Source organism: Pelodiscus sinensis, chromosome 1 (assembly GCF_052426305.1).
Source record: "Pelodiscus sinensis isolate ZL-2025 chromosome 1, ASM5242630v1, whole genome shotgun sequence".
In the NCBI taxonomy this organism is placed as follows: domain Eukaryota; kingdom Metazoa; phylum Chordata; order Testudines; family Trionychidae; genus Pelodiscus; species Pelodiscus sinensis.
In genome coordinates this window covers 86,443,054-86,462,249 of record NC_143052.1, presented here as the reverse complement: position 1 = coordinate 86,462,249, position 19,196 = coordinate 86,443,054, and the positions used below count along the sequence as shown (strand labels likewise).

The 19,196-nt window shown below is 41.6% G+C and overlaps 1 protein-coding gene across 1 annotated transcript in view; it reads right to left on the bottom strand.

Moving 5' to 3' along the window:
* The window catches only part of SLC17A8 (solute carrier family 17 member 8), a 46,471-nt gene extending 29,469 nt beyond the window's left edge, over positions 1-17,002 (bottom strand). The window contains exons 1-2 of the mRNA XM_006125916.4: positions 16,540-17,002; positions 5,343-5,595 (exon numbers count right to left, since the gene is read on the bottom strand). Coding sequence (XP_006125978.1) covers positions 5,343-5,595; positions 16,540-16,640 — 354 coding nt within the window. The 5' untranslated portion in view covers positions 16,641-17,002. The remainder of the gene's footprint in view (positions 1-5,342; positions 5,596-16,539) is intronic.
* Between the last annotated feature and the right edge of the window lie 2,194 nt (positions 17,003-19,196).

Here is a 19,196-nt window from a genome sequence, read left to right as displayed (position 1 = left end):
GCACATTTGGACCCTTTGATTTGATTGCAGTGTTTTTATTGGTGAACCTTTAGATTCCTAACATCAACTACCTGTGTTCAGTGATGTGGGGGGAGGGGGCGGTTGGATGGGAAGGGAGGAAGGGAAGATGGGAATGTAACCCAGAGAGGAGAGACTCTTATGACCAGTGGGGAGAGATGGCCCCTTAAAACAAACCTAGATAAAATTAGCTAGATGGGAATTTGATATTCGATTAAATGTGATAAGAATTATATTCTTTTTAAATAAGGATACCAATGGAATCAAACCAAATGATTACAGATGATCCACAGCCTACAAATGTCTAATGAACAGACACATGCCTGAACTATGGGCATCTGTCCCTATTTAATGTCATTACATTAGGAAATATTTTCAGTCTGCTACTCAAAGCTCTCCTGCATGAGGCTGTTATTGTTCTTTGTAAGCATGCTTTAATGTGCCTGAGTGACATCCTTTATTTGCTGAATACAGGGGAAGTCTGACATTTAGGGTTATGTTTGTACCTTTCTGTATGCTACATGCCAGACTCAGTGGGAGATTTTTTTCAAAAACAAAAAAAACCCCACACAACACTTGGAAAAGACTATTTCATTTTGGTCTGGAATAGACCAGACACTTTAGTTATCCAGCAAACAAAGAGTTGGAAACCTTACAGTCACCCACCAATATAAAACTCAGATGAGCTCATGCTACTTTGCTGGGATATTATTTGTGGTGTTTTTTCCAAGTGCATTAACTTTGCAGAATGCTCCCCTTTTCTAGTCATGATTTCTAGTTTAAAACTCAAAATAATGGTCAGTTCTGAAAGGATAAAGGACTGACCAGTGTCCTGGTGTTTGGAAGACCTACAAAAGGGGAATCTTGTCAGGAAGAAGGAAGGATTTATGGCCAGAGCAAAGTAGGGACTAAATCAAGACTTAGGGGCACATGTGGTCCTATTTCAACATGTCTCTTCTCATGAGGGAGCTCCCACTCTCCCCAGCCTGTATGGGAGATGTATTCTGCTTCTTACCAAGTCTTGCCTCATCATGAGAAGCAGAACAGGGTGGGGGAATTCTAGAGACTAGGAAATACTCAAACAGAGCTGACATGCAGTTCCATGCTCAGGGATTGGCTGACGGTGACTACAGGTCGGGAAGCAGAAGGTGGTTTACCATCCATGGCTGGGGACAATTTGGTGTTTGCAGAGTCTGATCAGGGACAGTTCATGTAGCAGATGGGAAGAGAAGAACAAGAGAGGCTGTGAAGCCACAGCATGATGGAGGAAGGCTTACCCAGCTCCCATTTGCCACAAAACTTCTTTTCTTTTATTGCTGCAGGGATGGAAAAGTCCCTGTAATCACAAGAGAGCTGACTAGCAATTTTTAGTCTTGAAAAATGCCTTGGGTCCTTTTTAAAATGTCTACAAACTGGCAAAAATTTTGAAAACAAAGTTCATGATGATTTAGACTTTTTTCCGAGCAGCTTTGGTAACAAACTACTGGATAACAGCCAGGAAGTGCCCGCTTCCCATTAGAACTGAGCTGATGACTTGGCAACACAAATGCTATGCATAGGCAAGCAGGTAAGGCTATGCTCCCCTGCTGTGGCTGGGAGTAATATGATACTTTCCACTTCCATAATGAATGGCCTTCATCCAAGGAGCTCAAAGCACATGAAAATGTAAGTGAAGGCTCAGTACGCCTATGAAGTGGATTATCCTCTCTATTTTAGGAAATCAGTCAAAAAGACACAGAAAAGGTAAGTATCACAGCCAAGTTCACAACGAGTCAGGAGCAGAGCCAGACACAGGACTTAAAAGTCTTACCACAACATTTGTAAAGTAATTTTAGGCACCTGTTGATATTTTCAAGGTACCTAGGTCAGTGGTACTCAAATTTTTTTTTTTTTTTGCACCCTCCCTTATTCTTGTACAGCTAGGGGCAGGGCCACAGATAGGACCGGAGCTGTGGCTGGGAGTTGGCCACAGTTGGGTCCAGAAATGTGTCTGGGGCCAGGACTGGGATGAGGACCAGGAGCCAAGGTTTGGGGCTGACAGTGAGTCATTGATGTTAATGGTGCGGAGTCAGATCCTGACTATTGGACTTCACAATTTTTCCCATAAAGCAACAGGACATACCTGACAGAGTTTAAATGGGAAAATAACCCTAAGGCATTCCTTTAAGACCTCACATTTGTCACACTGGTTGTGGAACCAGCAACTTTGATGCTAGGGCACTTGATGACAACAAATCCCCGCCCCCTCTGCAGTTAAGTGACAGACCCAGGCACAGGTGGAATAATGGAAAACAACAAAAGTAAAGAATCATTATAGGATTTTTTTTAAATCCATTTTTCAAAATGAGGTTTTTATAAAGTCAGGCACCTAAATCCAAACTGAAGCAGCGGCCTGATCCTCAGGAATACTGGGCACCCTATTGCCTCCCTTTGCTGGGTTCTTAGCTCTGAATGCAATGACCTGATTTTCCAATATTAGGATGTAGGAGCCTATCTTTAGGCACCTATATTTTTTAAAACTTTGGCTCTATATGCATAAGAAGATCATACACAGCACAAATATATTCTTGATAATTGTTTAGTATGGAGGGTCTTATACCTTACTCAAACATATCTAGTGTTGGCTGCTATGAGAGTCAAGATACTGCTTTGGTCATGAAAACCCTCATGCTTCTTCCCTTTTTAATTCTGGGATATTTCTGCAAAAGGGATGAAGAGTGAAAACCAGTGGAATATGCTCCTTCTGTACAAGTAGCTCCCTCTCCCCCGACAGTTATTAGGGTTTGTACACTCCATTTCCCTTCTCTGTTGCTTCCCCACTGCCCAATCTGGCTTCAGCACACCCTTCATTTTGGAAGGGATTGCTCCAAAAACAGTCTTTTAAAGGATGGTGGGGAGAAGCTTAGAAGTAATGGTATTAGATTTGTCTTCTCTACCTCCACCGCAATGGCTTTCCATGAAAAAGGCACAGGCATTTATCTGACAATATACTTAGATCTATATGTAGGGTGACTGGAGGGCCCAATTTTTATAGGGACAATCCCAATATTTGGGGCTTTGTCTTATATAGGTGCCTCTTATCCTTCATCCTTCAATTTTTCATACTTGCTTTCCAATCAGTCTATCTATAAGATACTCCTGGAGGAATTCTATGCCATTGCATATGTGCAGAATTGAAAGCCCCTGCGGATTCCGTTCCTCCCCCGCAGAAAAGTGACTGTTTGACAGGAACGCAAAAGGAAGTCACAAGCAATCATGTGACCCTCCCTAGCAGCATGTTTTGGGTGCCCAGGGCAGCCAGCAGAGAGGTAAATCACTCTGGAGCGTAGGGTGGGATTGGGAAGACCTGTTTGGTGGCTACTACAGTGCACTGGCCTTAGCTGTTATTCCTTGCTGTGCTGGGAAGGATGGGACTTCCTCTTCCCTTGCATGACATCCATGGCCAGTTCAGACCCACCCCCCAGCTTTCTTCCCTAGATGTAAGAAGCATTGCAAACTCTTCCCCCTGCCCCACTTCCACCCACCATCCTTCCGTGCTTCCTGTATCCATGCTCCTCAGCTTCAGGAAAAGGGGTCACTGTACAGGGAGCTACCTCCCATCCAGCCAACCTCCATGCATCCAGATCCTCTCATACCCAGACCCTCCCACCAAGCCTCATCCTCCACACCCTGAGCCCCTGGTGAGCCCTGCTAGCCCGTCACTAGGACCATCCCAATAAGTCACTGCACCCAGATCCCCACCCCCCAACCAGCTGCACCTGGATCTCCACCCTCCAGCATCTGGAATCCTCACTGAGCCCCCCAACTCGACCACTCCCCCACTGAGCGCCAACCACCTTCACCTGTACCCCACTGCAGAGTCCCTTTACCACTTTACATAGAACCCCCCAACAAGTCTCTGGGCATCCAGATCTCCCCATATCCGGATCCCCCACTGAGCCACCCACCCCAAGATCCCCAAAACCCTTTCAACCCACACCTGGATTTCCCCCCTCCCTCCCACATACATACACTAAACCCCTTCACCCTTGGATCCTGTCTTGTCAAGCCAGCCTACTCATACCTGGTGCACCTGGGTTGGAGGGGAAGGGTGCTGGGGTGTTTCTGAGGTAAGGGGGCTCTGCACAGTGATTTCTCATCTCCATTCAGCTAGTGGCCTTTGCTCCCCAATGTCATGCTGGAGCCTCTGCATTGATTTGACAAATAAAATTTGCAGAATTTTAAAATATGTGTAGAATTTTTTGGTGCAGAATGCCATCAGGAGTAATTAAGAGAACAAATAAATTAGTATTAAACAGTAAAATGCCCAAGCCTAAATAAAACATAGGTCATGAAACAACACTCAAAAATGTTAATAATATCTTGCACAGAAACTATAAAAATCAATGCGTGCCAGTGTCTGTCTTCATCCAATGCTGGAGAAAGCCATTTGGAACTCAAAATTAGACCACTGTGCTCAGAACAAGCATTGTACTGGCCCCCGCCAGGCAACTCTATGGTGCTCGAGGGGATGCTCAACCCTGAGCCACAAGGGACCACCTCTGGGACTGAAAGGCTATTTCTGAGGGAAGTCATTATAAGTAGAGGGTGCTCGGCACCTTCTTGGGAGCAGTGCGTGCCCATGGTTTTGTGTGGATGAAGTAAATCTCTGTAAGTTTGCCCATCTTCTGGTTACAATATTGGATTGAGACACACAAGACCCAAATTCAGTGCATGGCTCTGCTACAGACTTCCTGGGTGATGTGGGACTAGTCTGTCTGTGTCTCAGTTTTTCCATCTGTCATAGCACTTCCCTATCTCAGGCTATATCTAAACTACTTCCCTCTTTCGAAAGAGAGATGTAAATTAGACAGATCGAAATTGCAAATGAAGCCGGGATTTGAATTTCCTGCGCTTCATTTGCACAATGGCAGCCGTGTGTTCTTTCGAAAAAGGGTATTTTGAAAGTGAAACTACTGTGTAGATGCGGTTCTTTCGAAAAAAGTCCCCTTTTTCAAAAAATCCTGTACTCCTCATTTTTTGAGGAGTATGGAATCTTTCAAAAAAGGGGGGGGGGAGTTGAAAGAACCTCATCTAGATGGTTGTTTTACTTTCAGAAAGCCCTTTTTCGAAAGACCGTGTGGCTGCCATAATGCAAACGAAGCCTGGGAAATTCAAATCCCGGCTTCATTTGCAATTTAGATCTGTCTAATTTGCATCTCTCTTTCAAAAGAGGAGTGTAGTTTAGACATACCCTCAATGGGATGTTGTGAAGAGGAGGTATTTGTGAGATACTTTGCTGCTGTGGACCAGATAATAACAAAGACAATTAGATGCTTCTTTACCTGAAGCTCTGGTTTTCCGTCAACATAGACTGTGCTGTTGTTAACCATTTCCACTATAGCAACACCCAGATTGCACCTAATGCCAAAAGAAATGCAAAAGCCCAGACCACTCATTATGGCAATGATGTAGCGCTTGGGTAGTCCACAGCAATAGCAGTCACATAGGGGAGGTTTGTGAGTGGTCGCCTGCACAGGCCTTCCCTCTTCAGTCAATTCAATGTGGTCTTCTTCTGTGTTGGTTCCATCAATTTTCCTAACGGGGTATGAAAGAGAAAAGCAAAATGTATTAGTCAGCTGCTAAAGCTCTTTCATATGTTCCTGGTAGCAACACATTCTGCTCCAGTAGTGGGTCGGGGCCGCACACAAATGAGAAGCCCCTGACTGAGAAAGAGAAAGAGACTCCCCACGTTCCCTTTGCACACCAGAGCCAAAGGGGGCCCAGGCTAGTAGATTTCGTGTGCTCCAGCTCTGTGGGTGGGTGGCAGGGATGCTGGAGCATCTCCTCTTCGCCCCTCCTCTACTCAGTCACTAAAGCTATATGCTTATAAGAGATTTAGCTCTTACTATAATGCAGAGAATTAAAACCAATTATACTTTTAAAGGGCTAGAACTTCAAAAGCTAACGGAAATGTTTGATTGTTCACCCTTCTAAGTCCACAGACCCATGACAAGTAGTTGGATAGCTATCTGACCAACAGTTTGTGCAAATGCTGTTTGTAGGCACAAATATGGAAGCTATGTTGAGGTCACCAGAAATGACAATGAACTCCACAAATGAAGACAAAACACATGCTAGTGCTCTCTATGTTAACCATAATTACCATGTATTCTAGCTACACTGACAACACATAAAAGCTCTTTAATTTGTAGATCTCAAAGTGCTTTACAAAAGGAGAGTATTATTAGCCCCATTTTACAGATAGACAAGTAAGTTGCATTGCTTTAACAATTCCAGTGTGGAGCCAGTCATACCAATATGAGAGACTTTATGCTAGTATAATTCATTTCTACATGGGAGAGGGAATAAACTAGACCACTGTAAGGCACATTTTTACCAGTAGAGCTGCATCCATATTACGGGCTGTACTACTCTAACTAGGTAAAAAACCTTAACCAAATGATTATACTGATGCAAAGACTGTGTAGATCAGACATGAAGTATGAACTTGCTCTGACTGCTCTGCAGTCACAGTCAGTAGCATAGTCACAAAGGCTATGTCTAGACTGCAAGCCTCTTTCGAAAGAGGCTCTTTCAAAAGATACTTTCGAAAGAGCCTCTTTCTAAAGAGAGCGTCTAGACTGCACGCAGAACTTTCAAAAAAGCAAGCCGCTTTTTCGAAAGAAAGCACCCAGTGAGTCTGGATGCTCTCTTTCGAAGAAGCCCTATTTACATTCAAGAACGCCTTCTTTCGAAAGAGCACTTTCGAAAGAAGGCGTTCTTCCTCGTGAAATGAGGTTTACCGCCGTCGAAAGAAAAGCCGCGTTCTTTCGATTTAATTTCGAAAGAACGCGGCTGCAGTCTAGACGCAGGTGAAGATTTTTTGGAAAAAGGCTACTTTTTCCGAAAAAAACCCTGAGTCTGGACACAGCCAAACAGAACCCAGGTCTTCTGACTCCCAGCTCCATACCTTATCACTGATTTACTCTTGTTCTTATGGGTGAAATAAGTTTTCTCCGCGCACTGGTTTCTTCAGCATTTTGCTAAGGTAGCTTGCAAGACATGGTACAGAATTTTCTGAAGTTTGCATATTTTCTTCAACATTCCTTAGATGGTGTGATGCTGGCAAACCATGTCAAATCAGGGCCACAGGCCTATTCCTGTGTGCTTGTGTAGACCAGAGTGATTGTTAACACACAACTGTGTGTCCAGATGTTTAAACTTCATGAAAACTAATGGGTTGCTACTTGTATTGTTCTCACTTATCTATTCCTGTTATAAAGCAACAGCAAACATTTACATTTGTGTACAACCCTGTAACTACATAACCCATCAAAGAAAAGTTGTGAAATGCTAGTGAAGGATTTAAGGACTTTAACAAAAAAGGCAACTTCAAAGCCAGGGCCTGTGCGCTGGTGACTCTGAAATTCACCTTTGTTGTTGGCTTGGTAGTGAAATCTAATTATAAAACATACAGGAGGGCCTGCAGCTTTGCCAGGCCCCTGGGCAAGATGTGGGGGGCAGTTCTGTGCTTTCGGCGGGGACAGGGTGGGGGAAGCCAGCCCTCAGCACTACCCAGAGGGCACCGTGCTCCCTTTCCCGGAGCCAACCCATAGCACTGCCTTTAGCATGTCGTGTGCTAATCTGGTGACAATTTAAAGGGCCTAGAAATCTGGTTGCTGCTGCTGCTGCAGTAGAAGCAGCAGCTGGGAACCCTGGATCCTTTTGAAATGCTGGCAACTACCTTTTTTGTCCAGCCCCATCAGCGGGCCTGAGAACACACCATTTTGTGGTGTATGCCCTGTTTTCTGACAGTCTGCCCTCAGTTGACAGTCTCAGAGAGGCATACAAATCTCTTGCCTCTTTTACTTTTAAATAATTTTATTTTTTTTTTGAAAGATGTCATTCAGAGTATTCAGGTAACACTATTACACAAATCTCTGGACACCAATTATCAAAACATCCCAACACAAGTGGAACACAATTTGCCTAATGCAAAAATATTATATCTCTTATTAATGATCTTTTTGGGTACTCTCTAATGCAGCGTCTCTCCTCATTTTCAAGCGGGCAAGCCCATATTCAATATCAAAAAGTTTATGACACCCTTACATTTATTGTAAAAATAAGAGTAAAAAGTGTATCAATACTAATCATAACCCTATATAATTGTGTGTGTGTATCCGTGCGCACATGCAGGGAACGGGAAGCAAGCTTTTCTTTGCTTTCAATTGTAATACAGTTTTCAACACTTCCATACCCTGCTGGGGATCATGACCAAACAGTGAGAGATGCTGCTCTAATAAATTCTTATCCCTCTATTTGTTCAAGTAAAAGCAACTTAAGAACATAAGAACATCCATACTGGGTCAGACCAAAGGTCCATTTAGCCCTGTACCCTGTCTGCTGACAGTGGCCAATACCAGATGCCCCAGAGGGAGGGATCACAACAGGTAATCCTCATGTGATACCTCCCCTATCATCCACCTCCAGACAAACAGAGGCTAGGGACACCATTCCTACCCATCCCTGGCTAACAGCCATTGATGGCCCTAACCTCCATGAATCAATCTAGCTCTTTTTTGAACCCTGTTAAACTTCTAGCCTTCACTGCATTCTCTGGCAAGGAGTTCCACAGGTTGACTGTGTGCTGAGTGAAGAAAAACTTCCTTTTGTTGGTTTTAAACCTCCTCGCTATTAATTTCATTTGGTAACCCCTCGTTCTTATATTGTGTGAATAAGTAAATAACTTTTCCTTATTCACTTTTTCCATACCAGTCATGATTTTATAGACCTCTATCATATCCCCCCTTAGACTCCTCTTTTCTAAGCTTCTTTTTATTTAGTGCAACGGTGTCTCCTTAATTACTTCACCGCTATCCTAAGCACTAGTTTTTCTAGACAGTGACTGCGTTTGCGCATGGGACTTGAAACCCTGAGGCCCCCATTTTGATGCAGGCTCTGGGTTCTTCAGTATTATATGGGCTAGAAAAGAGTAGCAGTTTCTGAAGGACATTCCCACTTCCTGTGAACTCAGTGCTGGTATAAAACGCCAAACTGGCAGTCCTGAAGATCCCAAGCCCTCTGCTTATCCACACAAAAGATCCCAAGTTTGCAGTGAAAAGGCAAACTCCCCCATATTGTTCTTATATCATGCCTTGAGCATGCTTTGAAGGGTGAAAAAATAATTTAATCTCCCAGACTTGGCTTCAATATAAATTGAAATCAATGGTCAAGTCATATGCTTAAGCACATGTTTAATCCAGTGAAGCCTTGAGCCCCTGGACACAACTTGCATTACAAAGCCTTTTCGTTCATGTTATTCACCACCTGGAAATCAGCTCTGAAATGACAGACTCAGAATGTGACTTTCTTTGCATCTGCTGAAGAGTTACTACTATCGAAGGATTTTATCGCTGCGACATGATGAACAGAATTACTTAGAAATTACCAGGAAGACTGAACTGCTTTGTAAGGTTATGAAATGGTTTAACTCCTGATAAGAACTACTTATTTCCTTCCAGGTACCTGGCCTGTAATGTATTTGCAGTACCCCTCTCTTCTGTTTTCCCTTGTTACTATCTCTATAGCCACACTCACTTTTGGCTGATGTACTTTCATATAAAGCAGTAAAATAAATTATTTGATATTCATTTAATTCTCTTACAAGATGTCACAGTAATGTCAGTCTGGTTGCTTAAGAAATCGCTAATCTACATCATTCCTTACCCTTTAGGTGCTTGTCTGAACTGTTTACTCACAGTCCAAGTAACCATTTTAATTATGGGATAAGATTAAAACAGAAATAATTTCACACACAAACAGTGTCCACTGCATCCTAAGGGCCCAAGGCAACTTTAACTAAACTATAGCTTGCTATGCTTTTTAACCACAATTTGAACCTCTCTAATCCAGCAACCCTGGGACCTGACCGGTGCCAAACCAGAGAATTTGCAGAACCACGGGAGGTCAATATCATCTAGCAGCATTTCCAGCATTTCCGCTGCTTACTGGGCTCTTAGAAGATATTTAGGGGTTAATTAGAGCTAAATAACAGCACAGAACACTTGGTGCCAAGACTGGTGAGTGTACACAAACTTTATGGGCTGCACCCGTGGTAAGTGGATATCCAGCTAACTAAAATTATGCCAGACCATGGATATTGCCAGACCAAAGAATACTGGACTAGAGACGTTTAAACTGTAGTCTCCTTTCATCTCCCCAGTAACTAAACTTGCCCATCAGATCTAGGTTTTTACCCCTACTTTCAGTAGGCACAAGAGTAGAATAGACACAAGAGTTTTCAAGAATGGAGTTCTTTTAACAAAGCCTTTGCAGATTTCACATATTTTGTATGTAAGTGATATTTCCTGATTATTTTAGGCTCATGGAAAAAAATATATTTGTTGATTATATGGACAATATGAAGTTGCTTTTTTAATATTCAGCATTAAAGTGTAGCTCTCTGCCAGGGAAACCTTTGTGGTGTGTCTCAGCTGTGTGTGTAGCAAAGAAATGGTTCCAGGGATAATATATTTAAAACTTGGAAGAAATTCAAGGTCGCATCAGTCTTGCCAAAGCTTGAACAGCCCTGTAGCTGCAATAGTACTGACGGATTTGATTCCAGTTACCACACTGAAATCAGATACAGAGACATTTTGCCAGGACACTAGAGGTGGGCTGTCTCTAGCTAACCTACCTGTAGATAGATGAAGCATTCTGGGAGGACTATAATGCCTTAAGAATAATATCTTCCCTGATTGCTGTAACTTTAACCTACAATCCCTAATCAGCAGGTCATGATCCATGCAAAAGACTACAAATCCTGAATGGAAAAATAGAAGATTTAGGCCTTTCCTATTGATTTTACCATATCCTTTCAAACATGAAATATCATTTAAAAACTCACAATTCCCTACACTTTGCAATGACACAGCCAACTGATACATCACGCACTGTACCTCTCATGTTCACAGTTTAACTCTGGCCTTAATCTTTCCCACATCAGAAATAATACACCATGCCATCCACCACTGTGTGGATTTCTAGCAGATCTTGCTGAGGTTGGAGTTAAAATTTAGTGTACAGAGCTATCACAAAGTATGTGATGTATGTAAATGCTGGAATTGTTTAGTACTTATAGACACGGAATCAGAGTGTCAGTGAAAGCAATGAGTGCAAATTAAGATATATTAAAGGAGGGAATATTCAGCAAACAGTTCCTTGCCTTTAAGGGTTTATGTGAGTGGGTTTGCCCTTAAGCTACTTGTTTTTCTTTTGGGGATTTATATGTAAAAATAAAATTAGTAAAATTGAGTAATCTGGTTTCATTGTACAAGCTCAGTGAAATGCCAGAAGTAAACAACATAGAAAGTGAAAAGGTTAGATTATTAAGATTGCTGTGATGTAAAAGTAATTATTAGCCAAAGTAAGTAATTGTGTTATCTTCCTTTGCCAATCTAAAGTCAGACATTATTGATTCAAAGTAAATATTTAAAAAACCTGTTCTTTAACTTGCCTTTAGCTGCCTCTCACTCTACTTTCTAGAGAAAGGCAAGATTTTAAGTAACAGCTGAATTTTGGGGCACCTGGCATAGACAAGATATATTGTGCAAAGCTGAAACATCTGTTCACACCCATACACTGTCAGCTGACTGACAATTCACATAGAATTGAAAACATTCCTCAGACCCAAGATTCAGGACATGGCTTGACTATGTGGAAGATCATGCTGCCATGGTCAATCTTCCAGGGCTTGATTTAGCTGGTCTAGTAAAGACCCACTAAATCAAACTCAGAGATACCCCCATTGACCTCAGTACTCCTGGCTCTTCATGAAGAGTAAGGTAAGCTGACAGGAGTGTTTGTTCCTGTCGACCGCCCACTGTGTGGATGGCACAGAAATGTGATTTTAAGATATGTCAACTCCAGCTACATAATTAACATAGCTGGAGTTGTGTATCTTAATTCAACCTTCTGATGTAGTGTAGACCAGGCCTCAGTGTTAAATGTGACACTAATTGAACCAAGAAAACTAGGACCTTGGACAGAGTATTGCTTACACTGAGTTGTAGTTTTACTATGGATTTCAATGAGAGCAAGATTAGGCCCTAAGAAGATATAGGTGGAATATTCAGAACACATTTATGTACAGTAGCTTTATTTTAAAATATTTGTATGCCTTACATCTGAGGCATATTGCAAGCTGCTTCAGAATACAAGCAATGATCTATTTTGTCTAGTTTAATTTGAACAGATTGCAGTAGCAAATAATTCCACCTGTGCTCATCCTGGCCATGATTGTCCTATATATCACTCCATTTCTTCACATACACCCCAATACTTTTTTTTTCTTTTTGGTATTAAATTCTGAAAAATAAAATATGAGAATGAGCATTTGGACATCAAACATGGATGGGCATAATTCCACACAGCATGGCCTCACACACTTCATAACCCTTTTCAAGCACCACTTCCTAATATTCAGGAACAAAAAAATGAGGTGGTGGCTATGACAATAATGTAAAATAAGGCTTTATTTAAAAAACACTTATGGATTCCAAGACCTCTCTCTCCACTGCCTCTGGATTTGAACGCTATTTTCAGTTGTGCACTGTAAATTATTCATCTTTGAATCTGATCATGTTTCCTCTTAAGGGACTGTCAAGCTTTCACCCTTTCAACAGTTTTATCTTGCCTTGTCTTTTACCTTACTTTCTCCCAGCCAGAGCCTTTGGCTATAGGCTTCACTCCTTCCAAACAGGTAGGTAATCCCATATGGGGAGAGGTGAAGCTGAGAAGACTCCACCTCTTCCCCTCCTGTAGGAATGTTAAACTCCTCTCAAATGGAGCTGCACATAAAGAGGGCTTAATTCTGCATTCTTGGATGCATTTTCTAGGCTAGGTCATATGTACTGTACAAAAGTCTCCTGGAGTTTCCTACAGGCCTTCTGAAAGACTGATTTTTGTAATTTATGAAGGATGGTTTTCAGATGCTCGGAAATGTCCCTTTTTAGCATGTGTATACTTCCCAGGAGCATCAGCAACAGACTTTCACATGTATCTATGCCCTAGATAGACATCAAAACATTTGGACACAATATACCTGGGAGCTTTAAGGATATATGTATCCCATCATTAACATTCATACACTAAATATTCAAAACAGAAGGTTGGTATAGTGCCAATATTTAGTGTTTATAGACACTGTACTCATTTATCTTTGACTCTATCTCATAATTTTCTTCCATCTTTAACTAGATCTTTGGAGTTTTCATAATCACAGTAGTGTTGAGTAAACAGCTTGAACTAACTTTTAAAAAGTCTCAAAACTAGTAAGAAAAAATATTTTTTAGAAATAGTGCACCTATACCTTGCTGTATTTGTTTATTTTGGTGTAGAAACTAAGCGAGTTTGGCAAAGATGAAGCAGAATTTAAATAGTTTAATTAGTTAAAATTACATAGATGTTAGAGTGATGGGAAAATTATAAACATCAACAATAAATTAGATTGGATTGATCCATTTCAGAATAACCTTTACATGATACAAGGGAGCTCTAGCCACTTGGGACAATATCACAACATTCAAATAATACATCTTTAACATTATTCACCATTCTGAACACACTCATCAGTTTCATCATGGCAGCAAGAAGTAGCAGATGCAGTATAAGCTCAAGCATTCAAACAATAGTTAACTAAATCCTCATTTATCCCAGGTTGAATACACCTTCAGAAGTCTTGTCCAATCACTTAGGCAGGGCTGGACTAAGGGGTGGGTGAGCCGGGCAGCTGCCCGGGGCACTAACCAATGGGGGGCACCTGATGGCAGCTGTAAGAGAAGCGTGGTGCCCCTTATAGCTGCCATAAGGTGTCGCACGCCGGCTCCTGCAAAGCCGGCCTCCCCATCCCCACGGTGCTGGCCAGCAGTGCCCTTCCCCCCACAGCCGCGGGGCCCTGTACAGCCAGGCGCGGCCCGTCCTGGGCTGCGAGCCAGCAGCGGTGGCCAGGCCAGGCAGCGCATGCGCCGTGCACCCCGGGGGCAGGCTCTGGACCGCGCATGCGCCATGCGCCCCAAGGGTGGGCCCGCGCATGAACCGCACGCCCGGGCCTGGGGCACCAAAATGGCTCGGGCCAGCCCTACACTTAGGATTTACGCAGGTTCTAACAATTGACGGTCAACTCTTGGCATAGCAACACCAGTGCAAAAGCTTTAGTGTAGACAGGTAAACCCACTGTAAACTGTTATTTGCACCACTGCCACTTACCCCAGTTTCAAGCAGAGATAAATGACATTAAGTGTCACTGTAATAGATTTGGTTGTCTAAAATGGGGGTTCAGCTACAGCAGTGACTGGTCAAAGATAGCAGGGATTCTTGTGGCAGACAAGGCCTGCCATAGTGCTGTAGTGTTTAAACTTTTCTACATGGAAAATGCAATACACTGGAGTTCTTAAGGGTGTATGTCTGCAGAGTTTAGATGCTTTGCAGAAAAAAGCCTATTTTCCTGTGAAATGTAGAAAAGCCTACAGACTCCTGATCCCACCACCCACTAATCCAAATCTAGAATCAGCTGAATGAATTTCAGGTGCCCATATATTGGGCTAATCAGGAATGTATTCTTATTGCACTTTAAACTAGTTCTAAATTGGAGCTCAAGCTAAACAGGAACATGCTTTTATAGTTAAGTTTTCCAAATATGTACAAGCCAATCTGAGCTCCAGATCTCCCAAGAATAGGTTTTGTCATTAAACTTCCAATGTTTCTTGATTTTGGCTTGGTTGTCAAGATGGTGAGAATAGCCTTGCATTATATTTTGCTATTTCCTCTTTTCCCCTTGGAACTAAAATTGAGAAGGGCAGAAGCACATGGACATTTTATAAAAAGTTTAAGAGACTTTCTCTACCTCAAACAGGGTTTGGGTTGGCTGACTATAAGTTTTGGGCAAAACATGAGACCTGGTGGGTCTTTGAACCAATTTGCCAGCTCTTGTTATAGTTCAATGACATCTGGGTAACAAAGACAATTCAAAGCTTGTATGAGTTTTCCACATGGCAACCAAAAGAAGTGCCAACAAGCCACATGGATATGACACTTGAATGTTAGGCAATAATCCATAAGTACATTTGTTCATGTGGGTCAGCAAGAGTCACAGCAATGTGACTTGCGGTTTAGTTGTATAAACATGCTCCTTGAAGGGGGGATGTGCGTGCGTGTGTATTTTACAAGTCAAAAAGCAAGTGCTTGGATTTACATAAAAGACTAAATGGAGAAAAGTTAAGGAGAAGCTATGCAGGGAATAAATACTCTGAGTATGCTGCAATGTGTATTCAAAGTGTAAAAGTACTCACAATAGCAGGAGATCTATGATTTCACATCAGTGTCTCGTTTTTTAAAAAGCATTCTCCCATTCATTTGCATATATGTACCACAATATAATATATAAACAAATTAATTTTTTTCATCTCTCTGAACAAAAGATAAGCACAGGTATCCTGAGGATTATAGCTGGACCAGCACTCACAGCAGAAAAAGCAGAAATTTTATCTCTCTATTTCAAAACATATATAATTTGAATAGAATAAAATAAATTAAAAATAAATTAAATTGCAAAGATCCATGATCTTACAAACATTTAAGCATGCGTTTAACATTAAGCATGTGAATAGTACCGCTGACGTTTTTGGCACTTACTTTCTTATCCATAAAACATATAAATAGATGAAGTCAATGGATCTATCCATGTCTTTAAAGTTAGCATGTATGTAAAGGCTTGCAGGATAGAGGCCTTTACTGATAATATTACTATTTTGTACATCAATTTGATTCCTTTGTGTGTATAGTTATTATTCTTATTCTTATTATTCAAAAGTAAAAATGTTCAAGCTTTTATTTCAACCTTCCTAATTAAGGTGAAAAGGTGAATTTTTTCCTGCCCATAATAAACCCCAGATTCTCTTTTCTTTCTTTCAAACTGCTGTTTGCCCTTGCTAAAACTCATACAAGATTTTCACTGGATGGCTTTTCTATTATTGATCAAGAGTAAAATTTTCAGAAGTACTGAAGCAATTTAGGAGCCTAAATCCCATTGACAGTGACTAGGCTTCTAAGTCAATTGGCCATGTCTGAAAATTTTACCCTATATTTTTTATAAAACATGTACTCCCAAAAATTGCATTTTGTAATTTGCACAGTGATCATCATTTCTCCATGCAAGCCAAAAGTAGAAATCACTTTCATTAAATATTTAAAACTGTGTTTAATTGTGGTCCTTTTTCATACTCTACATAACTCTAGAGTAATATTTCATAATTTATTTTCAACACCCTGTTCAGAGAACGTACTGTATAGACTGAGTCAATGCTGTAACATTTTTATGAGCTAACTTTTGTATCTTCTCATCTTCTCTTCTGCAACCTTAACTCTTATTTTTATGAATAAATTTTTCTTCCCTTCTTTCCTTTTAATAAACATATCCCTGCAATTCCTTTAACTACAACAAAATATAGATCTTTCTGAGATGTTCCCATCTGATTTTACCTTTGCAGATTCCCCAGAGAGTCACTAACAGTGGTCTTCACCTCTTCCTTCCCTGGTTTCAAAAATCTCTCTTTCAATGTACTAAACCCGTCAAAAGGCATCTTGTGTCTGTCTTCTAAATAAATCCTTTTGGTTAGCAGTTCTTCACTGCTGCAGTCATATTTGCTGTTTTCAAACTCGGGGGGCCCTGTTGGTCACCTTGTTGACCTCTGGGACAACCACCAGTTGCTCAAGAAAGTAGCCCAGAAGGAAAGATTCAATGCAGATCCTCTAGGACAAGAAAGTCAGGCAGGCAGAGCTCCAGTGTGAAATCTCCTTAGTAGTGATAAAGGCTCAGCAGCACAACTGCTGCAGCTCTGCTGTGCATGTGCTATAGGGGCTGGCACCTGGCAAGAAGGAGGCTCGTCCAAAGGGCTGTAGCTAGAGATGCTGAGGTTAGTTTTCCTGGTCCTGATGCTGCTGCCTGCACCTCATGCTGGCTTGTTCAGTCTCATTCTCCCTCCTTCCTCCCGCTGCCTCTCTCATGCTGAGATCCTGTGCTATAGTAAGGTGATGCTATAGTAACAGACACAAAACCTGTCCTCAAGCCACTTGAGTTTATTAATAGGCTCTCATACAAAGCAGAAGGAAGAAGCAAAGTTTATTAAACATTTACAAGTTATCTCGGATGCAGGCTGGGACTTACTGGCTACTGTTCCCAGTCACTGTTTATTCCCCCCGTCTGTATAAGCCCACTTCTTACATGTACCTACCTAATCTGAACTCAGAAATGTCTTCCCAAGATGTATAAAAAGGAGTAGTCCTGTGGCATCTTAGAGACTAACAAATTTATTAGGTCACAAGCTTTCATGGGTAAAACCCACTTCATCAGATGAATTGGAGTGGAAATTACAGAATCTGGGGTACCTTACCCACAAAAGCTCATGACCTAATAAACTTGTTAGTCTCCAAGGTGCCACCAGACTGCTCATTGTTTTTTACAGTTATAGACTAACATAGCCACCCCTCTGAGACTTTATCCCAAGACATGTCATTCATTATAGATATCACTAGGGCCTTAGACAGGCAGACAGACACAGAAGTGCTCTAAAGTGTCACTCTTTGAACAGACAATAAAAAATTGGCTGTAAATTGGGTTAATTCATGATTTTTATTTTAACACACAAAGAATGAGGAAGATGACCCTTCCCCACTCAGCTTAGCTTTGCTGTGACAACATGTCTTTTCTCAAACTGGGTTCAGAGTTTTAACAAAAGCTCTTGTAAAAATGCAGCTACACCTGCGATGGAGCTGGGGTAATCTCAGGCAGCCTGGCTTTTAGCAACACCTCAGCTGGCAAGCTTTGCTTATGGCAACAAAAACAAAAATTTCAGAGAGGGAGCTGTGTCAGTTTGTTAGTTCTGTGGCACCTTAAAGACTAAATTTTATTTGGGCATAAGCTTTCGTAAATAAATGGACCCCCATTTCATCAGATGCATGAAGTGGAAATGTCAGTTTGGCAGGGATATATACTCCCATGCACAGATAGGAGTATATATTCCACTATGTGGAAGACAAGTGCTAACAAGGCCAGTTCAACCAGGGTGGATGTGGCCCAGACCAAAAGGGGGAAAGGAATGTTTGTAGAGCAACCTTTGTGCCTGATAGATGATCAGCAGACAGTGAATTAATTTCCAGATTCAATCTCACCCAGGTGTAAAGAATAGCACAAAGGCCATGTGATCAGAGAGACAGGCCAGTGGACTGGGACTCAGGAGAACCAGATTTAGTGTCAGTTTCCACCTTTGTCAGGGATCTTGCTACTTTGCAGCTCAGTTTCCCTTCCCGTCCTATGTCTGTCTTGTCTCTTTGGAGCAGGACTGACACTCTCTCTCTCTCTCTCTCTCTCAGGACTAAACTAGCACAATGATGGGACCCTGATTTCCATTAAAGCCTCTAGGACTAAAGGCCCAGAATCTCCAAGGCAAATCATGGAATGCCTCAAAATCTGCTCTCGTGGAGGAGATGCCTCTGTGAAGACATTCTCATTCAGTTGTTAAAAGGCCAGTCAAGTAGGCTGAGATGAGCTGTTTTATCCTTCGTGTTCATAAAATGTATTTGCTTCCTTTACCACCAATGAGACATCTTTAACCTACAAAAATAAAATAAAATAAAATAAAATAAAATAAAATAAAATAAAATAAAATAAAGCCTTAGGAAGAAGAAATTGTTGGCTGAAAGGCTTTTTTTCCCACTTCAGAACTAATTGCTTCACTTTCTGGTTATAGTCTCCTTTTTCCCTTTCAATAATTGTTTTCCTGCTTCTAGATCAATGACAGGAAACCACAGGCTGAGCATGTAGTTACCTACATGTTGTAGAATAGTATGCAGTTAGTCAGGTCCCAGCAAAAATGCAATGTAGGAGGGGCCTAGTAGTCAGCCAGCCCCCAACACATTCCAAATACGTGCTGTAGGGTAAGCAGCAAAGCAGCCCCTAGACTGACAAACTATAGGTAAAACCACACAGCAAATGAACATCAACCATAGCTAAAATTCTCAGCCTAAATCCATAGAGGTCCTTCCAAATTTCAACTTTTTCCTGCAGACATTTTTTACTAATCTTTGTAAAACCACAAAATTTGTCTCATGGATTCAGGACCTGGTTTAATGCTGAAAAA